Source organism: Ixodes scapularis, unplaced genomic scaffold, assembly GCF_016920785.2.
Source record: "Ixodes scapularis isolate PalLabHiFi unplaced genomic scaffold, ASM1692078v2 PGA_scaffold2__306_contigs__length_199485367, whole genome shotgun sequence".
Classification (NCBI taxonomy): domain Eukaryota; kingdom Metazoa; phylum Arthropoda; class Arachnida; order Ixodida; family Ixodidae; genus Ixodes; species Ixodes scapularis.
In genome coordinates, this window is record NW_024609857.1 from 117,043,881 (window position 1) to 117,061,862 (window position 17,982).

Genomic DNA, 17,982 nt, shown 5'->3' on the forward strand with positions numbered 1-17,982 from the left:
TTCATGGGACAAAATGCTATGGAAGTCCACCCTTAACTCAGATTTCTTAAAAAGTGTTTCAGCTTCTTTTTAATGCTACTTTGAGTTAGTTGCACTAGCCGGTACCAGTTTACATTAAGCCCAAGAAGCTAAGCTATTAATTTGAATGTGACATACAGTAAACTCTCATTAATTCAAATTCCAGGAAGCCACGAATTTTGCATGAATTGTCAAAAGCTCGAGTTATCAGTTCATCAAATATGTTGGAAGATAAATTATGATTTGCTATATGGATGGCTGCACACACAAAACAGATATCTGATGATTTCCTCTACATAGGCCTACTAATAATAAGCAGGTATGCCACTCATGAAACATTGGTAAAATTTATGACACAAGTTTATTCAACCCTCAAAAATGTTGTTTATCGGGGACCGTTTAGACAGCGCATGACACCTCAAAATAAAATTTTGTTCAACCAGCAAAAATGTTCTCTTATACAGGGTGATTCAAGCAGAGGCCTGGCTCTTTAAATCAACCGCAAAATTTGGTTTCTTAACCTATCGCGCTACGACTTTGTGCAGCTTTGCCCACATATGGTGCATTTTTTTTTGTAAAATTTGCAAAGAGCGAACTTACCTGAGGAAAAAGTAAAGAAAGAAAAAGGCTTAGCTCTTATGGAAACGCAGCGAAGCCACCGGTCTTCAAACAACACGGCGCCGGTTTGCACGGGGGACAAGAGATGGCGCAACGAACGCCGCCAACAAACGAGCATACGGCGCCGAGAGCGGGCGTCTTTTGCAGACAATCTTTTCGACTCAAAAGCGGTGCGCGTTCTGCAGGCGGCGACAGTCGCAGAAACAAAAGCAGGTGCTGTAACAACAAGGAACTGCAGTTCCTTGTCTGCTAAAGACGCCGGCTCTTGGCGTCGTCTGCTGGTTGGTTGGCGGCAGTTGGCGTCGCGACAGCTTGCGCCATCTCTTGTTTCCCGTGTGAAACAGTACCGTGTTGTTTGAAGACCGGTGGCTTCGCTGCGTTTCCATAGGAGCTAAGCCTTTTTCTTTCTTTACTTTTTTCTCGGGTAAGTTTGCTCTTTGCAAATTTTACAAAAAAAAATGCACCATCTGTGGGCAACGCTGCACAAAGTCGTAGCGCGATAGGTTAAGAAACCGAATTTTGCGGTTGATTCAAAGAGCCTGGCCTCTCCTTGAATCACCCTGTACTTGTGTGAACGCTGTGACGTAAAGCCACGCCTCCACATCACAGTGTCCAAGCAAGTGGCTGTTGAAACTGCAGTGCAGCACCCCTTTTTGTCGCTCAGAGACGTATATAGGGCGCTTCAGAGACGTATATAGGGAGAGTTTAACCATTCGTTGGAATGTATACGAGGCAAATGAGGAAGCACCATTGGCCGAAGGTGGGCTGGGTATGTTCCAGGGCATTTTCAGAAATGCAAATATGGTCAACCAGAAGCTGCGCATAATACCCTGGTGGTGGTTGCGAAAAGCAAAATTAATAAGTGCGTCGTGGTAACTGTCGGTGACTGGAAATATGGTGCACATGATGTTTTGATCACGGTCATGCAACATCATGGTGGAAGATACATAAAGATATAGAAGATATAAAAAGCATGCACGACCAACAGAGCGATTGACATAATCCGAGCGCTGGGAATCTTCCATGGAAGCGATCTGACTTTGTTTGAAAGTCAAGTGGCACAATCGTTTCTTACATCTTCTTGCATAACCATAATCGAAACATTTTGTGCACCATAACCATGAAGGGGTACTGCATTTAACCCTTACGCACTTATTAAAACTGTTTCTCACTACCACGGTTAGGAGATTCTTTTCGGCTTCTGGTTGGACAAGAGATCTTGTCAAGCCCTCTATTTGCGTCCCGGTGTTAGGCGTCTGCATTGCCCTAACTTCGTTTGCGCTTTCTTCTCTGTTCTAAACTCCCAAACTTAATGCGAGCAACGGGCATCGATGGCGACAGTCCCTCGGTCATCGGGACACCATTGCTCGGTTTTAGGGTACACGAATAACGACAGAAAGCGTTGAATACTGTCTAAGGACCTATGTATCTTGCACGGAATTCGGCAAGGTGAGTGTGGCTGTTTCTACATGACCCCAATCTCCGGTGGCAGTGGTTTGCTTCCGTAAACTGAAAAGACTTTTCTTCAACACCATCCTCTCGACCGTGCTCGTAACATTTTGTGAATGGAGCGCACACCGAACTTAACGCTGTACCGTCGATGATTAACGCTGTACCGTCGATGAACATGGGGTACGCTCGCAAGGTGCGTGCAAGTTTTCTCGAGATAATTGCTGCTTCAGCTTGTAACATTTTCTAACTGAATTTATCTTAATATTGATATTTCAAAGTGTTGACAATGGCTCAATTTTATCAACTACAACGCTGAGTTGAAGGCTCATTTCCGCCGCCGGGTGTAACTGAAAATTGTCGAAAAGCTTGTTTTATTGGTCTTCCTGAATCACAATCTCCTGAGCAATACCAGAGTGCCATGAACCTATGTTGACCGTCACAATGCGACTAGATTCTTATTTTAAAAATTAGTACATAATGTAGCCGGGAAGAGGCCTTCAATTTCTGTTGTTGAAAGTTGAAATATGCTCATGCATCAATTTCGAATCGTTGAATCATTGACCGACTCGCTCCGGCAAAAGGCCCATCTCGACTTTGCTATTTTCAGTTCTCGACAAAAGACACACTCGTTGGCACGGGATCCTCAAATAAAACATTTATAAAAACACACATGTTTCTATGTTTATAAACAGTGATGCATGAGCGTGTTTCAACTTTAAGCAACAGAAATTGATGCTTTCTTTCCAGCTACATTATGTACTAATTTTGAAAATAAGAAGAATCTAGTCGGCATTGTGACGGTCAGCATGGGCCCATGGCTCTCTGGTATTGAGCAGGAGATTGGGATTCAGGCAAAGCAATAGAACTAACTTTTTGACAATCGCTAGCCACACCTGGCGACGAAAATCAGCCTTCAACTAAGTGCTGTAGATAATAAAATTGAGTCAATGTCACCACTTTGAAATATCTATATTAAAATAAATTCAGTTCCAAAATGTTACAAGCTGAAAGCAAATATCAGGAGAAAACTTGCACACACCTTGCGAGCGCACCCCGTGTTCATCGACGGTACAGCGTTAAATGTGATGCCCACTCCATTCACAAAATGTTCCGAGCACAGTCGAGAGGATGGCGTTGGGGAAAAGTCTTTTCAATTTAGGGACGCAAGCCACTACTGCCGGAAATCGGGGTCATGTGGAAAGCGATGGAGCTTAAAGACACTGTAGTCGCACTCGCCTTGCCAGATTTTGTGCAAGCTACACAGGCTCTCGGACAGTATTCGACGCTTTCTGTCGTTATTCGTGCGCCATATAACTGAGCAATGGTGTCTTGATGACCGGGGGACTGTTGCCATCCAAGCCCGTGGCTCTAATTAAGTTTGGGAGTTTAAAACAGAGAACAAAACACGAACGAAGTTCGGCCAATGCTTACACCGAACACCAGCAAAGCCTCTCATCTGGGGCTTTCACTGTCTTTAACGCTCCAGCAAGGGGGAAAGCGCCGGTAACCCTTTCCCCTTTTATCTCTCACACTCTTTAGTAAAACAGTTTATACACGGTTCTGCTCTGCTTTAACCCCGTTAAACAAACTTCTTACCAAGCACCGGTGCACTGCGGAAAAGCAACGCCGGCGGAAGCAAGCTCCACGGGTGTTGCTTCTCCGCAGTGCACCGGTGCTCCGAAAGAAGTGCGCTCAACGGTGCTGCGAGAACAAAAAGTATGAATTACATGAAAACATTGTTGGAGTTAAGCGGCTTATGAATACATTGAAAACATAGTGGGTCAACCGAAGTTTTGAAATTTGTTTGACTTAACCAGAAGTATTAAATATCCGAGTTTGAATTATCGCGAGCCTACTGTATATACTAAGGGAGATCTGGCTCAATCCAATGTGCTTAATATCACTGAATAGTTGTGCGATTTTAATTGGCTAGTTTTATTTCTCAAGCACTTGATATGTTCAGTATTCAAATCAATGCAAATTTTTACTTTGGTTCAATTTATGGGGGGTTTATTTTATATGTCATGTTTAGTAGGAGCTAGGCTAGTTGGTAAGCACGTTGCTTACTTAGTTTAACCGTGCATGTCATATACAATTTGTTGCGATTGTGTTTGAATGCAAATTCTCTTCTGCTCTTTATTTCAAGCTTCCCTTACATGCACCATGAAGATACCGAGGAGGTCTTCAATTGAATGACAACTTCAAGCACAAGCATGGAGGGGCATCTATATGGCCAGCACAAGGACAACTATAATGTAAATTTTCTCCAAAGTTAAAGCAAGGCATGCCTTCTTGCAATAAAGGTATTGTGGCGAAACTTCTTAATTGGTTCGTTTGTTGAGCTGTCATCTATAGGAACAGCTGAGCTCACACAAACAAAATCCTGGCATTGAGAAGTACAGGTTGTGTGCTCTTTCTCTTTTGCAAAACATGAACTTTTTGGTTGAGGATGAAAGAATATTCAAGTTCACATATTAAATGACGGAGCTATGAACTCTCCATACCAATCTACCCCAAAAGCTTCATGTGACTTAGGCTTGCTTGAATATGGAAGCTTTTTGCACTAAATAATGAAGCACTTGACCTTTACGTCTTTTTGAACGGGACTCTGTAAAAACAAGGCATATAATTTTGTAGAATGGCGAAATGTCTGTAGCCCAGATTATGGACAGCTATCCATATGAAATGTGAAAGCTGTCCGCACTAAATAACGAAGGACTATACCTTTCCACCTTATATAAGGCCAAAGCTACGAGTCATCCGCACCAGTCCTGCACCTCTGATACGTCAGGTGACACCCCTGGCAGATCTAGAGCTCTGCCAGGTGAGTCGCCTGATGTATCGGAGGTGCAGGTGGTACGGATGGCTCGAGGCTTTGGCCTTATATAATTCGGAAAGGTATACTCCTTCGTTATGTAGTGCGGATAGCTTTCACATTTCCTACGGATAGCTGCCCGTAATGTGGGCTACAGACGTTCCGTCGTTCTACGAAATTATATGCCTTGTTTCTACGGACGGTCCAGTTTCTAGATTACGGCAAACCATACCGGCAATATTGAACCAGCAACTTTTACCCGTAAAATGGAAAACGGATAACTGTCTGTAAAGTGAACTACGGACGTTTCGTCATTTTACGAAATTATATGCCTTGTTTTTACAGACAGTCCCGTTTCTAGATTACGGCAAACCATACCGGCAATATTGAACCAGCAACTTTTGCCCGTAAAATGGGGTGAAAATTGTTTACAGTGTACAGCCCAGCAGACAAAGACAGCAGCGCGCAGAAGGCGATTTTTGCAAAGGTCTATTTTTAAATGGTGGGCTATACGCAGCATGGCAACGCCGCTCGAGCCAGATTGGCAGCTCCTCGAAGAGAAAGCTGCGTCGTCACATATAGCAACGCGTGGTTGCTGCGCCGGCCGGCAGGCGTTGCGCGACTAACGTCGATCCCGTCTCACGTCGACCGGCCGCTACTCTATTTATTGCGGCCATCGCGAAAAGAACAAATGTATACTTCGTTTCCATCGTGTCTCCAAATGCAGCCGACGTTACGAGCTAATGGGACTAATAAAGCAGCGTCAAAGGCGCGATTCACTAGGCCTTTTTTGTTTATGATCGGTCCATCGATGATGGAATACGTACGGACACACGACCAACACCGTGATGTGGCACTTTTGACGCTGTTTGATTTGTCCCATCAGCACGTAGTGTCGGCTGCGTCTGGACATAGGATGAAACGAAGTATAGAAGTGTTATCGCGGAACGAAGTACATTTTCAAATCTGTTCATTTTACGGGATACCTCCCATGCAAAAATATACACCATGCCTTTCGTGTAAAGCAAGCTTAATTTGGTGGTTTCCGCCCTTGGACAACTGTTCTCACGTCTAGAGGTGTAGATTTTCGCCAACAGTGGAGCTCCCCACGTGATCCTGCAACGGCACGAGGCAGATCGTGACGCACCAACGGATAGCGCAGCTGTCTTATGATGTTTCGACTTTTACGCTTTAGCCAATAGCTAGATTAGCGGTGCGGTAAACCTCCTCCCCTGGCTGTTATTTCACTTCCCAAAAGGGGCTCTTCCCAATCCAAGCACACTAAGAACTCAAGCCGCTAAACGTGCCATCGGATGAAGTAGAACTCAACCACTTCACTAGAATTATATTTTGCTCATTTGCGTTAGACAGCGCACCTTCAGCGCAAAATCCTCCCCGAGCGGTTTGGCAACTCCCGTGTCCGAGAGAAAGCATTCCCATCGCGCTGCAAACGCTATCGCGTTTTCACGTTGCGCTGAGGGAGAGGGTTGCTGCTGAGCCACCGAGATACCGGGCTCGTGAAGGAAGCACACACGGCTGCCTCCGTTCTCTTTACAGGGGTACGCGGTGATATATGGCGAGAACCGCACCTCCCAATTCAAATAGGAAACCCCCGAGACTGCGCACATTCAGTCGTTTCAATAAAATCTTCAAAATACTCCTTACGCACTCGGCTCCCGAATAAATTGCAAATAGTCTCGATAATTCTGTTAACGCATCCAAAACCATCCAAAGCGCCCTCAACCAATCATAATAAACCGTAACATACGCATAATGCACGCACGACCCATTCTGCTCTCGCCGCGGGTTTATAGCAACGATTAAGACTAATTCATTTGCTTCTAAATCATGATTATGTCGTTGTTTCATCCTATTATTTAACGCATGTTGACATATATTTCGATACCAGAGAATTTTGTTTCCTTTTGCAGGAACCTCTGTTTTAACAAGACCCACAATAATCATTTCTTAAGTTATTTTTGACGTGAAAAGCAGCTCCTCCGAAGAGTCTACTTGCCAATGAGCTCATTGCTTTACAATTACGCCGCATGTGACGTTCGCCTGCCCTTCGACTACATTTTATCAATTTTGTGGCAACACGCGTAATGGCGTCAGGTGAGCGTTCAGCGACCCCGTCGATGTCAGGTGGTTCGTGCTCGGACCAGGATGTATTGAAGAGTGCCTCTGTAGAGCTGTAATCGGCACCAACGTTACAAGATTACCTCAGCTGTGGAACTCCCGTGGAGGAAGGTAGCCCCCTTCACTTTCCTCAGTTCGTCCCCCGTCGTTTGAAACGCCGTCTAGATTTTCGATTCAGAACTGTGTGTTCCATAGAGTACGGTGAAACGCCATCTAGACGTCATGCTTCGAAACATACGCATTTCATGAAATACACTGCAGTTACCACAGCAGCCATCCCCCCAAAATGGTGGCGCGTCGAACAACGGAAGGTGAGCCGTGGATGGAGAAGGGGTGCAATGCTCCTGCAAGCAGCGTCTATGGGCAGTTCCGTAAAGCCGGGGTCACACTGCTTATACACAATGCAAAATACAGAGTGCATACAGATTCGAACGCCAGTAACCGCGAGATTTGCGCTTCGAATGCCGCATGGCAACGAGTTCAAGGAGAAACTTGGCACCCGGCATTTGAACGACGGGCATCGCGGTTACTCCTGTTTGCAGACCGTCCTTGGTGTGTTGTAGGAGCAGTTTGATCCTGTATTAACCGAGCCATCTAGTAATGTTGATCGGCACTCACGATGCACGAGCGCACGGACGCCTTTTCGTCGTAAAAAGTTGTTTACAAAAATGAAGCCCCCTGATATCGCAAAACTCCGACTGTTGTCAATCTGTTGTGAGTCTGCTTGAATTTGCGAAACGCGAGTTTTATAAAAGGACTAACCATCACTAGAGTTTCTGTATAAGATTCCTGTGGGAGCCAGGGTTGCGCACAGAGTTATCTTAACATCCTAAATTATGCGGGAAAGTCACTTCTCGCGCGTGTAGGAGCCGTGCTCCGCCGATTGCGGCCGGTCACGTGACTAAGTTGTGCGAATAGCGGCGCCACGCTATTCGTGCGCATGGAAAACATGAAAGGAGGAGAATTAAGAAGGCAAAAGCAGGGGAACATACACGAAGACCCGTGCAACGTCTACTTTCCTGCACGGCGAAGGATTCTTTGCTCCTCACGTGATCGATCTCGACGAATTGCGACGCGGCGGCACGGGGAAAACAGAAGCGCAACACTGACCCCCGTAGGCAGCCTATACAGGAACTATAACCATCACCGACGATCAGCGCCACCAGGTTCAATACCACTCTCCGCGGTTGTCCTGGTAACTTTCTTTGCAACCGGTGAGAAAAGTCATTCGAATAAACTCGAAAAAAACTTAAATAGCCGTGAGAACGCATAACTAAAAACGTTTATTCCTGTTTAATGTAGCCCTGACACAACCAAAGGTTAAGTACCGACGGTTTGCCACCTATTCAAATGACATCTTCAGTCAGTATACCCTGACAGAAATGAGGCGAGAGGTCAGCAGGTCACTACTGATTGCGTACATCATTGCACACCGATGAATCATGACAGATGAACAAGATTCTAAGTTCGTCGCAGTGTTGTAGTTGAACGTCTGTCCTGTGCTTTAACAGTGTTCAACGAATGCAGTCTTAGTTATCGTTTAAATAAACACACGGGATAAGCCTTTAGGCATGCCATTGTCGAGCTACTTCGGTTTGTCACGAATTGGCCATCAATTTTTACGCGGCCAGAGGAAACGGCGGTCGGAAGAACGTACCTTTGATATGCACGCCGAAGACTCGTCCGAAGGCTCCTCTGCCAAGACGACGCAGCGAACGCTTGGTTACGCCGGGTTCAGAAGGCGCTTCCTCGCACGGTTTATTTGCCAGACGCTTCAACTGTAGGTTGCCAACCTTGGCGGCCACCGGACCTGGCAGGTGGTCGTGCAGTCTGCGGGCCTGGTCGGCGGTAAGGAACAGCTGTTCAAGGGCCAGGATGGAGCTCCCACTCTTAGTGATCTGGAAGGCGGACTTGACGAGGTCGCTGTCCCCCGAAGACCCCGACGAGAACAGAGCAGCGCGGAATTGCTCTATTTCGCCAGACCACTCCAAGGAATTCTTGTCTGAGATTGACAAGTCGGTAGAATCCGTCAGGGAACTTTTAGAACACTTGAGCGGCGGTGATGTCCTCGTGCTCTTGTTCCCTGGAGTAAGAACTTGGTTACCCCCGGAGAGCTTAACGCCTTGCTGGATTCCTGAATGCGAGCTTGAATAAATGACTCGCCGATGTCTAGCTTCACTACTGGGCGATTGGACTGAACGACACTTCCTATCCGTTTTACGGAAAGCGCCGTCGTTGTTCGACTGATCCGCGGAAGCACACATGCAACTTTCATCCCTTTGAAGCCGGTTGCTTGCTGAATCTTTTGGTGTAGAGGTTGTGTGTCTCTTGTCTTCTGGAATGGTTTCAAGAGCCGAATGTTCAGTAACCCACGACAGGTACTGCTTTGACGTTGGCTTGCACAGCAAGTCATCGAAGTCGTCATCGTCTCCGACCTTCCGCAATTCTTCTACAAACGATGGCCATTCATCCGATTCAACGATACTTCTGACGATTGCATCGGACAAAGCACGGGCGAGAACGGGACACGATGCATCCGCCAAGTCAAGATCGTATTCGTGTGAACGATTTCCGACTTCGGATACAAGTTCGATGGTGTCGTACCTTTGGCACATGGTGTTCTCCGCCATTTTAGTAGAACCCTTCTTGCACGTCAACAAGTCGACGAGGACACACCGTGTAAATTCGCGTCTGCCCTGTCTACATGTCGTAACCACTCCGCAGTTAACAGAAGGCCATGGGTGCGGACTAAATGCACTTTGTGCCTGATTTTTAGAAGGTTCATCTTAACAGTTTGGACGTCTGCACTACAGCTAAAGGCTCGCTGTGGACGGGGGTGGCAACTGTCAAAATCGGTAAGAACTTATCTTCGGCACTGTGTCACATGGGTGTCTGCGTCCGGACTAAAAGGCGTGGTAAGAGGGTATTCAAAATTCCAAGTTCAAATCTGATTCTTTTCGCCAAAAAGGACCGCCGAAACCGATCTTATCGCATTCGTTGATAAAATACTAACCGAGCGTTTACTTCTTTTTTATTTCCGTGTGCCCTGGGCCGCGCAAGGGTAGCAGCATGATCCGGCAGTTTTTAAGCTATTCATGCAGACCCTCCGAAAGCGTTGCAGTGTGCTTCAAAGACACCTCGGAGCCTGTACGCAATTGTACAGCACCTAACATAATTTTTGTTATTTTATGACGTTTGCAAGTGTCGCTGTTCTGTACTTCGTCTCACTCTACGACGTAGTTCATCAGCCAAGTGACTGCGAACTTCGATATCCTATTTGGAATCAGTTAGAAACTACGTGGTATAGGGCCATTGCCTTCGGCCAGGCGGCTCGAGCGCGTCCTTAAGACACTTAAGACGCGACCATGTAATGCTTGTGTTGAGCATAATATGGTGCTGCAGTGTTTGATTATACACAAATCAGGGTCGCTTACAAGTGTGTGTCAGCATCTCTCTACGCGCGATAACATGGTGTATGAAAGAACTTGAAATACTTTTAAATAAAAAACAGTACAGCTTGTGCTTTCTGTGTCTTCTCAAAACGATAATAACGCGTTTCTTACGGACACATCGTTCTCGTTAGAGCCACTAAATGAGCTGCGCTTAGAGTATCGGCACTCCGTTTCCCGACATTGTTGTGAGCGCCGCCATTTTGGGGCTTGTGCAGAGCAGACGCAACTGCCGATCGTCATGATTCAAAAGTGAGACTTCCTCAGCATTATATTCGGTGCTAGGACGCTCATGTAATATTGATTTTCTCTGTAGCGAATTGCTTAATCACTTGTTGAGGGCAAGAAAGCGTTTCCTGTGATTTCAGATAAAGCTTCAGATAACTGGCAACCATGATTCTAAGACACAATATGACCAAGTGTCGTTACTCTGAAGCGTAGCTTATTTAGTGGAACTAGTTCTCGTTATTTTTCGAAAATCTACCTTAACCAATGAAATTCTGCCACCTTGGCGCCCGCGGCCAATGTGATTAAGCGTATTGACGCACAACAGAAACGTCACCGAGAAATATTAGATTTTGCTCACCAGAGGCCTTTCTCAAACTTAAGAGCTACATGCATATATTGCTCCGACGCATGTATCAGAGCATCGGTCGATCGTGCTTTTATAACGTACCTTTGGTATTTGCTCGCGGCCATATCGAAGTCCACTGCTCTTCACCGCGTGCTGGCGGTGAGCTTCCACAACGCTTCAGCAAAGTAATGCCACACCATTAGGATTTTTGTTCTTGACAAACGATAAACGAACGCGTGTGGCTGGCATGTGCTCTGAACAACCTGCTCAAATATACTGATATGACGTTCAGCGAATACTAAAGCTTTGTTCAGACAGTTGCGTTTGACTGCGTTTGACTGCGTTGCGGCTGCGAGAAACCAGGACATCTCTGCTGCTTATATCGCGTGCCAAGATTATTCCTTGAATTGAATTCCACTCTTCATACGAAGCACAGATGTGCCGGTGTCTCGCTTTCGGTTCTCGAAGCAACGCAGTCAAACGCACTCAAACGCAAGTGTCTGAACCGGCCTTATCACTAATCGCGGTGAGAAGCTCGCTTGGGGCTCTTCTGTTTTCCTCCCTATGGGCAGTGCACGTGCTACCCACGCGGTTATGTTTTCATTTTCCTAGTGCAAGGGGGAGCTTGGCACTGCACGTACTTCCACCAGCAGAGGACGTATCCTCACTTTGCGTTGTGAAAAAATTCTGCCAGGCGGCGACACCCAAATTCGTCACCGCAAAAAGTCTCAGGAAACTAGTTGCGCCGAAATATTGTAAGATTAAAGAAAGAACAAATATGTAGGACAAAGACAACAGAACTACATCTTTCACCTTGTCTTTGTCTTATATGTTTATTATGTCTTGAATCTTGACCCGCGCCAACACGCTCTTCGTGCTGGCGCGGGTCAAGGCTTTATTGCTCTCCGGCAATGAAGCCTTAAGACGTGCTTGCACAGCTAGTGCATCGTACAAAAGCCAGTCTGCAGTCATTTTGTGATGTATGTTTCTTCCTTGTTAGTACACCAAGACAAAAAAAAAATTTTACGGCGGGTGCTGGCACCGCGTGGTTGATGGGGTGCTACGTTAATTTATCAACCACCCAATGTGAATTGGATTTCTGTGGAATGCAGACTACGTCGTCGTAACCTAATTGAGTTAGGTGTCACGTTACGAAGGGTGTGTTGTGATTTTGTAACTGTCCCAAACGTGCAAGCGAATAGTGGGATATGGTCCTGTCATGCAAAACATGATAAGGCGTCTCTAGAGAGCCTAGATATTAGAGAGGAAGTAACTGAAACCCTGGAGAGCTTTTTTTTTAATTTAATGGCTGATAAATTTAAGGGTTCTTCCCGTGACCTCATGGTTGGAGGTGATCGGATCGGGAAAAGCGCCTCGGGATAGCGATAATGCGAAGGCATCGCGAGTAAATATGCCGCCGTAAAAATACATTTTATTGACACGAACGAGATGTATTATCCACCAGGTCATTTAAAAATAACGGATTAGGAAACGCGTCTTATTACACTGAAATTGATCGGGCGCCGTGGAACCGCGCAGAAATCTAGGCATCGCGAGTAAATTTACCTTCATATGTACGGTTTTTGCTTGTTTTTTTTTTTTTACCACAGGCCTGTTTTATTATCTATAATGATAACTATACACAGCAATTAAGCTAGACAAATGCAGACAGGCAAATTATTAGTGCCTAGAATGATGGAGGTGCAGTGTGAGAACAAGTAGCCTGTAGCACGATATGCCTCGAGAAAGTTGGGTTTGTATTTAAGCAAACACTTCTAGCGGTGTAAATATCCCTCAGAAAGACGGTTGTTGTGTAAACAACAATTTTAATAAAACGGCAGGACATTGAGTGATGCGGCGTGGCAGAACAGTTCCTAGTAACAATACGCTCGTTCTATTTACCTGCACCTCTTGCACCGCTACATAAAAGTGTAGGGAAGCGTATACTTTCGTTATGCGTATTGATATAGTTCCCGAAGTACACCACCCTACACCTTTCCGCACCTTTGCAGGAGGTGCAGGCACATTGAGCGAGCGTAGTGCAATCCGGAACCAAAGGCTCATGGAAAGTATTGTGGAGAAAATCAAGAATGTATTTTTAGAAATTTTGCCCTTTTTCCAAGCGACTAAACATATAAAAGTTTGTTTTTTACTTGAAAGAATAAAATTGACAGCTGATAAATTGTAGCAAGGTGTTCTCCGTGAAAGAATTGATACATCTCACTCCCTCTTCTTTTGTTATTTAAAGTTAATCGGTCAAAACACGCGTTACTGATCAGACTCATTTGAACGCTTATCATTAGAGCCCTGCATATCCACAGATTACCCATGAATCATCCTCTGATATCCACAATAAACTGGCGGATGCGGGTAAAAATCGATCAGATTTGGCAGATTCCGAATCGTATGCTGATGCCAGGGACTGCGGATGCGGATTGGGTGTGGATATCCGCGGGTCCGCATCTATATTTTTGCCGAGGCGGCCCATAAACCTGTGCGTCCGCGCAGTGCAGAGGGAATAACGGAGTGATACTATGAAGTGCATCATTGAATGTATTGCAGGACCGGACTGCCTTAGATAAAAGGTGTCATTCGGGGGGAATATTGTTCTTTACGTCAAGAAATATTTGACTATCGCCGAAGATCGCTTCCGAAGGATCTACCTCGCCAAAAATGTTGTCCATATACTCCGTTCTTAAGCTGAGACCATACACCAACTCATGTTTACAAACAAACCGGAGCGCCCCTAGCGGACGCCACCGGCGCCGCGCATGCGCGGTGGATGGTGGGCAAGAAGCCCGCCGTCGCCCATAAACAAACCATTGAATTGCGTTGTTGTCGGCGTCGGTGGGAGTCCCCGTGCTCTTTTTTGCGTTGGAATTGTTGATTCTACGTCCTCCTAACAATGTCTGACTACTTGAGCAGCTTCAGCAAAACTTTTGAGGCAAAACTTTGCGTGAATAATGTGACGTGCGGCGATTCATTTCACGTGGACGCCGCAGAACGGGCGCTAAAGCCTGACTCCCACGATGAGATTCTGCTCGCTATTTTCAGTCGCGACGTCGCTCGGGCTGCAAAAGCGTGGACCGTAGCTGAGATTGTGGACATCGATACTGAAAACCGCAAGTAGAATCGGGCATTACAAGTCGGTGATGGCCACTGGTAACAATGATCAACAACTTCTTGTATCTGTTTACACTTAGCCGACTTACCCCAACCAACCTTCAAATGTGTTTTGAGGCCTGCACTTAGTTCTTATCGCAATTACCGGGTCAACGTTTGGTTTACGGGCCGCTGTCGTTTGAACGAGCTGACGACAGAAAGCAGCCAAATTTGAAAAAGCAGACGACAGTTCGAACGCACGCGCAATGGAGTACGGGCAAGAAGCACCGCGTCCCGCGTCAACAAACCATTCGAATGTCACGTTGTAGGCGTCTGTCTGAGTCTGCATACTCTTTTTCGCGTTGGAGTTGTCGATTCTACGTTCGCATCGCAATGTCTTACCACTTGAATCGCCTGAGCGAAATTATCAAGGCTCGTTACGCCGCTAAACTTTCCGTAAATAGTTTGACATGCGGCGATTCATTCGCATGAACGCTGTAGAAATGGACGCCAAAACCATGAAGAGATTCTTGTAGCTATTTTCCGTCGCGACGTCGCTCGTGCTGCAAAAGTGTAAAAGGTAGCGGCGATGATCGACGTCGATACTGAAAATCGGAAGCGGGAACAGACCAGGCGTAACAAATAGGTGATGGCCACCGGTACCAATAATTAACATGTTGTATCTACTGTTTACACCGAGCCTACTTAAGCCTTTTGAGGCCTGCAATTACTTCTTATTGCAATCACCGGGTCAAAGTTTGGTCTACGGGCCGCTTTTGTTTGAACGAGCAGACGACAAAAAGCAGACAACTTTGAAAGAGCAGACGAAAGTTCGAACGATCAGGCGGCCGTGTAAATTTGAAGACGCACTGAACCCGTGGGTGGTCCGAACAACTTGAGTGTTTTCTCTCGTTCATGTTAGAACAAAGCAAATACATCTGGCGACCACCAATTGTGGTCCGCACACGCAATCGTAGTTCGACAGCGTCTGGTTTGCCCTTTTCACGGCTACTATCCACGTTCTCGGACGAACGGAGGGTGCAAAAACACATGAAAACTGATCTTCAAACCTTTCCAGACTGTCTTGGTAAAGCCCCCATCGCAGCATTTTGACGAGAAGGCAGGTTTTTTGTCTCGTTTCTTCCAAAGGAACACAGGAATGCATGTCTGGCACGGCGACTTCTGCCCACCGCCCCAGACCGGAAGTGCGTCCGGCGCGCCACCACCGCGGCGTGACGTAGGAGAGTTGAGTTGGTGTATAAGCTTCGCATTCAGCTTGAGCTTTCTGCCCTTGCTAACACAAGTGTGAAAGCGCAGGCACGCGCGACCAAAGCACTCCGGAAGCCAGCGAGCTCGCGCTGCAGGCGCGACCTCGCTGGCTTCCGATTCGCATACTGTGCCTAACGACAGACAGTAGGCGTCAAAAAATATTACCTGCTGAAGGTATTCAGACGATCAAGCCACAACCATCAGTAAATTTGAGTATTACCACCTAGGAGCGGAATATAGGAAAAGTAAAGAATGCAGTAGGCATCAGTCGTCCGAGGGAAGCGTGTTCTTGTTTGGAAGGGAAAGAGCGGAAAACGTACTTTGGGCAAAGAAAACTCAAAAAGTACAAGTCACGAGAAAGCAGAAGAAGCCTGCAAGTGGCTTCCTCGCCTATACAATTGTAGATCGAGGAGACTGAAATCGATCCTCTGGAGTGGTGAAACTTGCACCAGCACGAGGTTCCGCACCCTATTCTTGTAGCGCAGTTCGTGCACGCCATCCCAGCATCAAGTGCATCGATGGAAAGAGACTTCTCGTTAGCGGGATTAATTTAAGGGAGGCGAACCAGTCTCAATCCGTCCGTTTCTTCTGACATCAACCTCCACATGTGAAACGTTACGTGCGTGTGGCTTTTCTTTCTCTGGACAGTTCGCACTTTTTTTTTCTTTGTTAAGTATATGGTTATGAGCATGCCGTTGAGGGTTCGCATTTAAAACTGAAACCCATAAAAGGTGTTGCCGTTATTGAATATCGTGATATTTTCCCCGCTCTAACGCATATACCAGAATATTTCGCTTTTCTTCTTTTTTTAAGGAGGGGAGGGGACGGGAGGAGGGTCCGATTTATGTTTTTCTCTCTATTTTTTTATTGTTTGGCCTAAATAAAATGACACAATGTTATTGATCTGGCATTTGTTAATTTTTATGTTTATAATATATAGGTACCTATATTATAAACATGAAGTCATTTACGAAATAAAAATGAAAATAAATATTAAAATGTCCTTCCTTTTCAGCGCAACTTCTGGACAGAGTGTCACTGTCATGGGCGCCCAAGACAATCTCAAAACTGCGATTATCTTTCCAGCGACGCGAAGTGGCTCTGAAAGGATGGCCGCTTATTTTGTAAATACTATAATACTGAATTCCGGGGGATAAAATTACTTTCACTGTATTTTGACAGGAAGAGTTATTTGTACAAAGGTAAGCCAACGGCTAATAGGATACCATCCAGATGTTTTTATTGTTAATTTATGTTCTATTTTATAATGTGAAACAAATGCGCAGACTGAGGGTCGGACGCGGTTTGAATTTTGCGGATGCGGTTCCGATGTGTACACATCTTCTGCAGATGTGGATCAGATGTGGGTGATCAAACGGTTATCCGCGCAGGGCTGTACTTATCGCGTTTTTCCTTTGTCTTTCGGCAAAGTGTTTTTCTCAGCCATATGGCCATTTTGCACCGCAACAGGAACATCAGCAGAAGAATAGAAAACCCTTCGTGAGCCAGTAACTCCGTCTAAAGTCACTGGATCCTGGGAAAGTAGCGCCATTGCCTTCCCTACCTGCTAGCCGGACACAAACAGATACTAACATACAGACGATCCAAACCTCGCAAGGCGATTGGCTAATCAGCCTGCGTTGCCATGAAAATCGCCATCTTGGTCCATTTAAATCTCCGAAGCTTCCAGGGGGTCGTTCTAAACCAGTCGCGCCAAGATCACCATGGAGCACCATCGTACTGGAAGCGTTCCTCGCCAATATAAGAGTCTTTGGCACTTCGTATGCGATCAACTTATTAATCATGCCCATCTACATGGATCTCTTACAATTATATTGTTCTTGCGCATTTCAAGACAGTAAACTTATTTTTCAGTGCCTCCAAGCACCGACACAGTATCTGGTGGAGGTACGAAGGTGTACGCCTGTTTCGCCGGTGTGTGGTTAGCAAAATCTCGGTAAACAAAAAACGACTCAAAAAAGCTACCCGTCACCAGCGAATCTAGATCGGCTCACAAAGAACGGAGGGGTCAAGGAGAAATGGCTCATTTCACGGACCAAGATGGCGACCACACGGGAGCTTGGCGTTACTTTTCCAGGATCCAGTGACTTTAGCTCCGTCGGGAGACGAATGTCTTGATAAAGACAAATATGCGGACGCAGAAATAATTCTACCACCAAACCGATGTTTTAAATTGCACCATTCTGCTCGCATACCGCGCCATACGACAAACAATAGGCATAAAAATTATTTCCCGGTGAAGGTATTCAGACGATCAAGCCACCATCACCAGTAAATTTGAGTATTACCACCTAAGACAGCGGTCGACTGATGCCTCTTGATATCTCACGAGAGACTTCGAGAAATATCTCGCCACAGCCGAAACAGAACATAGTCGCACACGAATGTGCGCACATGACATTAACGGAAAAAGCAAGCCACTAGCGGAGACCACTCTCGGAAGCCAACCGCGCATTGCATAACCAAGGACGTCGCCGGGAATTATTACGCATATCATCTTTTGCGGTTTCTCGACTAGGGATGTG

General features: G+C 46.0%; 1 protein-coding gene across 1 annotated transcript in view; it reads right to left on the reverse strand.

Moving 5' to 3' along the window:
- Positions 1–9,672, reverse strand: part of LOC121046826 (spindle assembly checkpoint kinase-like) — a 77,863-nt gene extending 68,191 nt beyond the window's left edge. The window contains exon 1 of the mRNA XM_040501502.1: positions 8,700–9,672. Within this exon, the coding sequence (XP_040357436.1) occupies positions 8,700–9,672 (973 nt within the window). The remainder of the gene's footprint in view (positions 1–8,699) is intronic.
- Positions 9,673–17,982: the final 8,310 nt, after the last annotated feature.